Source organism: Sinocyclocheilus rhinocerous, unplaced genomic scaffold (genome assembly GCF_001515625.1).
Source record: "Sinocyclocheilus rhinocerous isolate Xijiao unplaced genomic scaffold, SAMN03320098_v1.1 scaffold769, whole genome shotgun sequence".
NCBI classification, from domain to species: Eukaryota; Metazoa; Chordata; class Actinopteri; order Cypriniformes; family Cyprinidae; genus Sinocyclocheilus; species Sinocyclocheilus rhinocerous.
In genome coordinates this window covers 683,324-693,503 of record NW_015636562.1, presented here as the reverse complement: position 1 = coordinate 693,503, position 10,180 = coordinate 683,324, and the positions used below count along the sequence as shown (strand labels likewise).

General features: G+C 35.5%; 1 protein-coding gene across 1 annotated transcript in view; it reads left to right on the top strand.

Annotated features, from left to right (window-relative positions):
- Window positions 1-6,862: 6,862 nt before the first annotated feature.
- Window positions 6,863-10,180, top strand: part of LOC107747947 (cholesterol 24-hydroxylase-like) — a 29,399-nt gene continuing 26,081 nt past the window's right edge. Inside the window, exons 1-2 of the mRNA XM_016562569.1 lie at window positions 6,863-6,996; window positions 7,131-7,208. Of these exons, the coding sequence (XP_016418055.1) occupies window positions 6,863-6,996; window positions 7,131-7,208 (212 nt within the window). The remainder of the gene's footprint in view (window positions 6,997-7,130; window positions 7,209-10,180) is intronic.

The window sequence follows — 10,180 nt, the reverse complement described above, 5'->3', positions numbered from 1 at the left end:
AGTGCTTCAGGCGTTTGCCTTCTTCACTGTTCGCGCTTGGCCGCCACTGGGTTCCGAGGCTGTACAACTTATCTTGGAACGATTACTCAGCGCCGGGCTGACCTCTGTGAGTTTGGCCCTATCGCCTCCTGCGGGGCTTCCCTGCAAAATACTTGGTCCCTCTGGGCCCCATTGGTGCTCAAGGCAAGTTCAAGTATTAGTCGTTCCTCTAGCATAGCACGGCGGGATTGTACTGGTTCCCCATAGCGCCTTAAGCAAGACGCAGTACGAGTGAAGTATCAATAGGGAACGTGCTCGGTTACTAACGTTTTAGTTTTTGGTCACATATAAGTGTGTGCAGCTCTGCTAAGCTGTGGAAACGTCTCTCCTCTTCTCCACGAAGTAAGTAAAAGAGACAATGAATTTATAATAATATAAGATTTATGAAAATATAATAAATTGGATTGTGATTGTTTCACTGAAACTTGGTCTTCATCACATCTATTGTTTGTTCTTATTTTGTGTTTTAGTTCTTTATGTATTGCTTCGTCTTCAATACACTATTTTATGTTATATTTTGTTTAAGCATTTATTTATGTTCAATGTCCATTGTCATTCATTAATGTATTCTGCTATTAACTGTTGTTAGAACACTGTCATTTTTGTTACAATTTCACGTCATTAAAAAAAGTACCTAATTGACATGTTGTTGTTGTTTTTGATTTTATGTAAAACCCTAATAGACACTGCAATATATTATAATACCAGGCCGATAGAGGGGTAAAAAACAATATTAATAAATAATATAGACAAATAATACTAATATTAATGATATTAACATACTAATATTAATGCGAAACTATCATTAAAAAGGTTATTTGTAACACCAGTAAGGTCCTATATAGCATTTTCAAAGCATGGTTCTATATGGAACCCTATAAAAAAGGTTCTATTTAGCACTAAAAAGGGTTCTGTTATTGTTACAAGCCAAAGAACCCTTTTCTGGTACTGTTTAGAAAGAAATGCATTGACATTGGCTAATGCAAATGGGTCACCAAAAGCCACTACAGCAGTTTGTAGCATGTCAAGAATGAAAATGACATTCTTACAAGAAATTTGGAAGAACAGCTTTAGGAGTTGGCCTGACATGGACCCTAAAATGCTGTCTAAAATAAAAGGGTTATAACACTTTCTAAGTCAAGAAAACAAAATAATATACACAAAGGTAAATTTTTGAAAGGCTACTCTGAAAATACACCATTATTTCAGATCCACGTCAGAAGTCTGGGCTCAGCAGGCACCCTGCCAGTACTTAGTGACTTCAATGCTGTTTGCTCTGTCAGAGCTACAGGAATCTAAAATTTCCTCTGTTTGTGTGGCTGTGGAGCGACTTCAGTACTCCCGTGCTGTCTGCCACCCACTGAGACCACAGATGTAAGTGATACAGGCCACACAGGCTATAAACCCTCTGAGTGGAGGCCTGATTATAGCATTCATCAGCTTTTTTTCTTTTCATTTAACTGGTTGTTTGAAGACTGAGAACTGTGGTGATCTTTTCTAGCACTGCTAGAGGCTGTGTTCTACGTCAAACTCATTGGAGGGCATCTTGTGATGTAGGATAAATCTAACCAAAAATTTAAAAACCAGTCCATTGCATCTTTTAGTTCATACCAATACATCAATAACCGTTTAATTTTGATGCTGCTGATCATCTGCTGATGACGTGAAATGTTAATTAAAATGCCGAACAAAATGACTAACCAGGTTGGAAGTCAAAAGTTGGCGCTGAATTATGTCATGTGACAAAACTAGATGGCATCAGTTTCAAATAAGTGCTTCTATGGAAACATTTAAAATTGTCATTGAAATTGAGTTTATTTTGAATGAATACCATTTTATTCTCATGTGGCCATTCCATAATTTATAACAAGTAGTACTGGTATATTGACAAGACGACAAATTTGATATTGCTTAATTCATTTTATTCTATAAGGTATTTTATTTTAGATTTTAGATTTTGTTATATTACATTATATGTTTACATTATTTCATTACTTTTTATTTCTACTTTAAAACATTTTTTTTAATCTTTGTCCTCATATAATTTTTAATCTTTTGTTTATCTTTCTTTTGCAGTTTTGTTTCTTTGACAACGCACAGACATTTACATTACATTATTAAATCATTAGTAATGAACAGTTTGAAGCACAACATAGGCTATATAGTTAGTAAGGTTATCAAGTGCTATTAGTTGCAAATACACAGTAAAATCCTGAGTGTTAAATTAACACTGCTCAGAGCATATATGGTCCCACTCTAAAAGAGTGTTAAAGTAACACTGAAGCAGTGTTAAAGTTAATGAGATAATTATGTGATTAATTAAGTGCTGATTGAGCATTAGTGATGAACACCTGCTGTTAACAAGCAGAATCACTGAAGAAAAGAGAAACACAAGAACTACAACTGACTTCAGCCACAGCCTAAGATGAAATCAACTGAAATAAAAGACATTAAATCTCTCAAGATTTCAGTAGAAGATAATTAAACAACTCCACAAACAACATCACCAGCTTCATGCATTACTAACCAGTTAGACTTTATTTCTGGAGTATCTAAAACAGAAGTTCTTTATTGAGAATTAATGTTTAGATGTTTTTTTTGTTTTGTTTTGGTGAATAGTGTTTGCTTCAGTTGCCTCTTGACCCTTGACTTTTTAAATATAAGTTTATCTTTGGCTGTTACAATAATGTTTATAAAGCACATATGTGATGGCAAAGAACTTACGATAAAATAATTTCATGCATCTGAGTCTCTGATTGCATTTTATCAAAATCTGAAGTGCTTTTATGATTTCTATATTAATGCAGTTCTATAATATGAGGTGACAATGTTAGAAAACTTTATAAGCCACTTTTAGAAATATGGTTCACGAAGAGGTTTCAATTCTGGCACTCATAGACATGAAGAATCAGCATGTGAATCTCAGCAATGGTGACAAAATATTCTGATCATTTTGATATGATTATTGAAAGTCACAAAACAAGGCAGTAAAAAGTCACAACAAAAATAAAAGCAAATAGTAAGAATAAAAGAAAATACTAAGACAATGCAGCTGCATAATTTATTTGTCGCAATGCATGCTGGGAGCCATGGATAAGTTATGATTGGTGCACCCAGAATGCGTTGCAACATGAATCTGTCTGATGATCGTCACCATTGTTGAGATTCATATGCTAATTCTTGATGTCTGCGTGTCTAAACACTACAGATGTTCTAAACTGGTGTGCAAAGTGTTTTGGAAGTTCTTCATATTGTTTCTTTAAAATGCAGTTATGATCAGTAACATAAACTAAATTACACATTCACTACTGATGACATCAGTTAATCAAGCTATACATGACCGCTACTTCATTATCAAAAATGGTCAATATAACCTGATCACATCTTTTCTTGGTTCTTCTTGCTATAACAAATGTGTTTCATAAACACAGCTACAGCAACCAGAGAGTACTTAATGTCAAAAAGTCAAGGGTCAAGAGCCCAACTAAAACAAACATTTATCTCCACAAGGGTGACTTCAAATGTTATTCTTTTCAATAAACATTAACTAAACCTCTGTTAATTCTTAATAAGAAATGTTTAGATTCATGACAAAAAAAGTCAAACTCAGTAATGTGTGAAGCTGGTGATCATGCTGTTTGTGGAGATGATTAATAATCTTCTGCTGAGATCTTGAGAGATTTAATGTTTTCTTTCATTTCAGTTGATTTCATCTTAGGCTGTGGCTGAAGTCAGTTGTAGTTTTTCTCTTTTTACTGTGTAGTTAAGTGAAATGGAAAATGCACACAAAAATATAGTCTCAGGAGAGTATGGTTGTATTTTCTTTCTTTTTTCCTTTTTACTGTGTTTACAAACAGGCCTATAAGTCTATCTATTTTAATAGAAATAACTGTCTTATTGTATCATTTTGTACATTGCACACTGCTTTGTGTATTGTAAGAACTCATCTCTAAAGTAAACTATTTTTATTAACTATTACTTTACATCCTATACAATGTGAACAATTAATGTATATAAATATGCTACTAGAAAAAAATACATGTAGCATTTTTAAATTGCTTATCTGACAAGAGCTCAGTACACTGATTTTCCTTTAAAATGTAGGAATGGAAGAAGATTAACACTGCCCTCTATCGTCCAAAACACTCCGAAGCAAGTCAGAAGACGAGAGGACCCGGAAATAAAGACGTTGTTAAAGGGTCATGAAACCCCAGACTACTTTTTCTGAGATTTTAGCAGAGGTGTTTGTGTTTTGCACATCATAGAAGACAATGTTAGCATCCGATCATTTTAACTGTTGGAGAAAACTGGTTAATTTCAAGCTTTTTTGCGCTATTTTCTTCTTCTGGGTTTAAAATCTACATTGTGTTGACGTCACAATTTGTGACGTGGCAATGGACTAATAGTACATCGATGACACGTCGGTGTCTATTAAATTATTCATGAGACTGCGTGTTCTTATCCTATGAGAAGACGCTTCACTTAATTATTCACAACAGCATGTGTTGATTTGCTATGACAGACGTTTCAGACTGTGAGATGACATCGCGCACATTAACTGAGAGAAACGTTCATGGATCGAAGAAGAGTGTTTGTTTTTGCTTTGTAATAAGAGTTCGGCACAAACGCGATTCATTCACTTGGTGAGCATAACCGTTTTTACAGCTCTTTGTCACAACCCCTCAAAAGGCTTATATAAACGCCACAGAATAAGCCTTAAAAGTTCTCAGAGGTGCAACAGCGCATTCATATATGTTTTCCATGCAGAGTGCAAATGGCTGTGCATTTATTTGTGTTTTTAACTCGATGGGAGTGAAATTAAACTGTCAGAACGCGAAGCTGTGTGTGTTGTCTGTCTCCCCTCTTTCCCCTCTGCACCACACCCACTTTTTTAGCATTTTTTAAAACTGTGGTGAGAACTAACCAGTGCTGAAACGGGGGGTTTCATGCCCCTTTAAAGCTATATTTTGATAAGGCCAGGGCCGGTTCTACACACTAGGCAACATTCATGTTGAAGCCCCTCACCCACTTGAAACAAATATGATTACTAACCTTTTTATTTATACAACATTTAACATTAAATTTTGTATATTTTTACTTATACAGTACAACAATTTGGAAACATTGCTATTGTAAATGTTTTTGAAAGAAGTCTCTTATGCTCATCAAGCGTGGATTTAGCCTACTTGATCAAAAATACAGAAAAAAACAATAATATTGTGAAATATTATTATAACTTAAAATAATGGTTTTCTATTTTACTATGCTTGAAAATATAGGCCTATTTCTGTGATGCAAAACTGAATTTTCTTCAGCCATTACTCCAGTCTTCAGTGTCACATGATTCTGCATAAATCATTCTATTATGCTGATTTATTATCAATGTTAGAAACAGTGCTTGTTTATTTTATAACCTGTGATACTTTTTCAGGATTATTTGATTATTAAAAAGATGTTTAAAAAAATATATACATCTTTTATAACAATAAGTCTTTACTATCACTTTTTATCTATATAACACACCCTTGCTGAATATTACTGTTTTTTCTCTTTCTCTGTATTTCTGATCAAATAAATGCAGGCTTGATGAGCATAAGAAATTTCTTTCAAAAACATTAAAAATAGTAATGGGTCCAAACTTTTGACCAGTACTGTATCATATTAATCAAACTTTATCTAAGGTAATCTATTTAAAAACAATTTAAAAAATGTTCTATTGTGTTTGCTTTTTAACTTTGAATACAAACTTCTCTGCTTTTACTTTTGAAGCTATTTTGCTAGTCAGCTCCCGACGCGATTTCATTCATTGTACGCGCAAATTCAAAGCGTCGCGTCTGGGCGCGTCAACGGCGCTCGCGCTCTTTTAAACTCGTAATAAAGCAGCGAATGATCTTTCCAGAAATCACGCTGATCTACAGAACAAGTTTATATTTAGAATACATTGCAATCACTCCAAAATAGATGACAACAACGCACACGCCTGCATTAACCTTTTTATTTATACAACATTTAACATTAAATTTTAGAACAAGAGAAGAAAAGCACCAGGCCCAGACGGTGTGACACCAGCCTGTCTGAAAACCTGCGATGACCAACTGGCCCCCATCTTCTCACAGATCTTCAACAGATCACTGGAGCTGTGCAAAGTCCCTGCCTGCTTCAAACGCTCCACCATCATCCCCGTCCCAAAGAAACCCAAGATAACAGGACTTAATGACTACAGACCTGTGGCCCTCACATCTGTGGTCATGAAGACATTTGAGAGGTTGGTGTTAGCTTATCTGAAGGACATTACTTTTATTCTTTTTTTTTTTTTTGTGGTTTTTATTTATGCATGTGTATTTATTCACATCTCATTTTTATTATCTGTGTGTTGTTGTTGTCTCCGTGTACTGGAAGCTTGTGACACTATAACAAATTCCTTGTATGTGCAAACATACTTGGCAATAAAGCTCTTTCTGATTTCTTCTGATTAAGAGCTGTACTTCTTTGGGTGCCTATTTAGCCGTTTGCATCGCACAGTTCGCAGCACCTGAAGGATGCGTTCGTTACGCAGATATTCAGAAGGCGGGACCCGCTTTGAAACTGCAACATTAATTGGTTTAACTGCAGATGAGTGACAATTCAACTATATCCAATGAACAATGAGGCTAATACTTCTGCCCGTCTTGACTGGTGGACTAGCATATAGGGGATGTTACGGTTATGGAGGCCCCTCCTCAAAACCCGAGGCCCTAGGCAATCGCCTGCTCTGCCTATAGCTGGCGCCGGCCCTGAGTAAGGAAGACGTACTTTTCACACTGAGCTACTCTACAGCACCATCATGATCTCAGAATGGGTCTTATATGTGATGTTTTACCTGCTTGCTGCTGTTTTCTCTGCAATTCTTGCATATTGTCTGTATGTTCATCATGTTCACCAGAAATATGATCATATACCTGGACCTCCAAGAGACAGGTAATAAACGTTAAGAATTAGTTTTCTTTATAAATGTGAGTGATACAGCTACATAAAAGATATTGCAAAAAGACCAACTTTGTTATGATGATCAAAGTTCAGATAAAATAACATGAAATCTAATATCCTGACAGTTTTCTGCTGGGGCATATACCTACTTTTTCCAGAGCGGCGAAATCGGATAACCTTATACAGGACTTATTTCTTGAGTGGTAAGAACAAACCATGTTGGTATAAACTCATCAGAATATTTGTAATTTATCATTTGTTTCTTTATTTGTACTGTTTTGTTTTGTTTTCCTTGACTAATGTCTTGATGATTTGAACTTGCACCTACAAAACAATGTTAATGTTACGTAACAGTGTGTGCTTTAGAAAGAAATATTTTAATTCAACATAAAAAATACAAATAAATAGTGACATTAAATTATTTGAAAAAAAAAACGATACTCTGAATATAAAACTAAATGCGCCAGTGGGTGGCGGCAAATCCCTGTCTTAAGTGAGTTATTCAATCATTCATTCAATCGATTCTTTCAAATGGCTGATTCATTCAGAAACGAAGCAAGTGACTTCCTTTATGAATGGTTCACTGAATCATCAATGATTAATCAATTAATCAATGATTAATTTAAAACGTGGATTCATTAATGAAACACCGCTGTGTGTTGATCTGAGACGCACAACAGTTCTCCTAGGACTTTATTTTCATTGGTGAAATTACTGACAATGTGTCTAAAATGTAATTATTCACACCTTTACCTTATCTTTAGCAAATGGTTTGCTCCATAAATTCAGTTCAGCAGCATTAAGTTGAAGAGGGTAAACTTTATCACTCGACTGAATCTACACATGCATTTTAGGTGTTCTTGCTCCGTCCAAGCAATAAATACACGTCTTTGAATGAGCGCTGTAGCGTATCCGCTCAGGTAATGTCAATACGACCCATTTCAGGAGCTGCCAAAATTATATTTTAAAATCAGTTAGGGCTATAGAAATGCATATTAATATTTACAAGTAAATCTCCATATTATGCGTAGGCTAGCCTTCTTTCTATCTGACCCCCCCTACATCTAGTTTTGACGTCCATCAGGGGGGTTAAAGCCTTCTTTAGGGGGGTCAGACCCCCCCAAACCCCCCCGTAATTCGCACCCTGAGGAGGAGATATATTAAGACACTAAATTTTATGGTCTATGTCAGTGCCCCTTTTCCTAACCTTTGTTTTGTTTGAAAAATGATCCAACTGAACGGCCCAACGTGAAATACCCCGACATCTACAACTACTTGCCTGAACTCACACACTAAACACCAGTTTTTGGTCATTGTGGGGACTGAACTCAACAAAGAAGTAAACAGACCTCAACACATTTTAAATGTGCATTTTTAAAAGCAGTTTGTAAAGAGACGATATACTGTGAATAGGAGCTCCAAACAAAAAATGCTATTGTTTTGTGTGTTCTAGATGTTCTATTTAATACAGATGTTTAAAAGAAAAACATTTGACAAACAAGTGATCTGTAATCTAAATAGTTTCTCAAAACTCAATACATTAGTAGGTCATTAGTAGGTCAGCAAGTCAATTAACTCTTGCATAAACTCTTTCATGCCGGTGTTCAAAGATAACACTAATTTGAGTGTAAAAAGACAAACTAAAATTCATAAACCCTTCATGACACATTCTAAACAGTTTCTTAAAACGTAGCACCAATAAGTACAACAAACAACTTCAGTATAACTCTTGAATGCCTGTGTAAACATTTAGTTACATGAAATAACGAACACAGAAAAGGTTACATAGTACTACATATAATAAAATATAACTGAATTCACAAATTTATAAAGACCCTTGAACCATGTGGCCTAAACACAAGAACATGGTTGGTGTCAAAATTAAAATTTTATTTGCAGAGCAGAGATATACCCCCGGTTTCACAGACGAGGCTTAAGAAACCAGGCCCTGATTTTTAATGTAAAACAAAAGCTGTGCACTCTCTATTTTTAAGAGCTAGTGGTTCAGTCTCTATACACCTCACACAGTTTCCGGTTCTGAATTAATTTGATCATGTGCATCTCGGCAGCATGTATTTCCTGTTTGCTCCATGGTATCTTCTTAATGGGACCTGTAAAAAATAAATAAATAAATCAAGCACATATCTTGCCATTTCAAAACGACCACAAGCAGCAGTTTTACAGCTACAGAACTGTACTGTCATTTTGCATTATTTGTTCAAATGCAACATTTAAGTCAATGCCATCTTGGTTGCTGTCAAAGGATCATAAGATATAAATTGCTAGTTTTCCTGAAGTCACGCTGTCCAACAGTGACAGCAGCTGGTAAAGTTACAGCAGGGGCCCGTGTCTCTCTTGCCTCCATTGAGTGTGTACAGACCCATAGAGCATGTGCTGGGTTTGGTGGGGGGTAATTGAGAATGAATGGGGAAAAGCCACGTAAGAGGAGGCTATACCTCCATCGCAATATGATTGGATATGGTTACGATCGGCTAATACTGGTTCATGCGATAAATCATTCTGCATCCACAAATCAGTCTAAAATAAAAAAAAATAATGGGTGTTAATGGAAAGACTAGTTAAAAAGTAAATAAACCCTTTTTTTTTTTTTTTTTAAATCAGTGGTTTACTGAACAAGTTGCTCTTTCTTTAAATAAATTCAATCATAATTAAAATGTTCTTAGGAACAAAAATCTACCTCAGCTTATGCTTTAAACTACTGAGAGCCCTTTTACACTTTCAGGGGCAGATTTAGTGAATTGGGGCCCCCAGGCAAAATATAGGAATGGGGCCCTATACATTTGCACACATTTTCCTAGATCAAACTTAAGGTTCCTGTTTTGTTGTGATGCTTGCTGCTGCACAATGGTGCCCCATAGTTGTGTCCAATGTTTCTACATTTTTCACGCACATGTTATAATGGCTTTCTTTCATGTTGTAGACCATGAAATAGCAAATGATTTACAGTTGAGAGACAGGTTTTCACAAAAACAAAATCAATTATAAAATAATAAACCTCACAATTGAGCGTTTAAACCAGGGGTGAGTCAGAAGTATAAATGATCATATTAATTTAAAATGGGGTTATGTGGGTGGATTTTCGCATTTCGCACAAAAACTACAGACTGGATTATTGAAAACGAACATTCATTCTCTTCCAGTAGGTGGCGCTTTT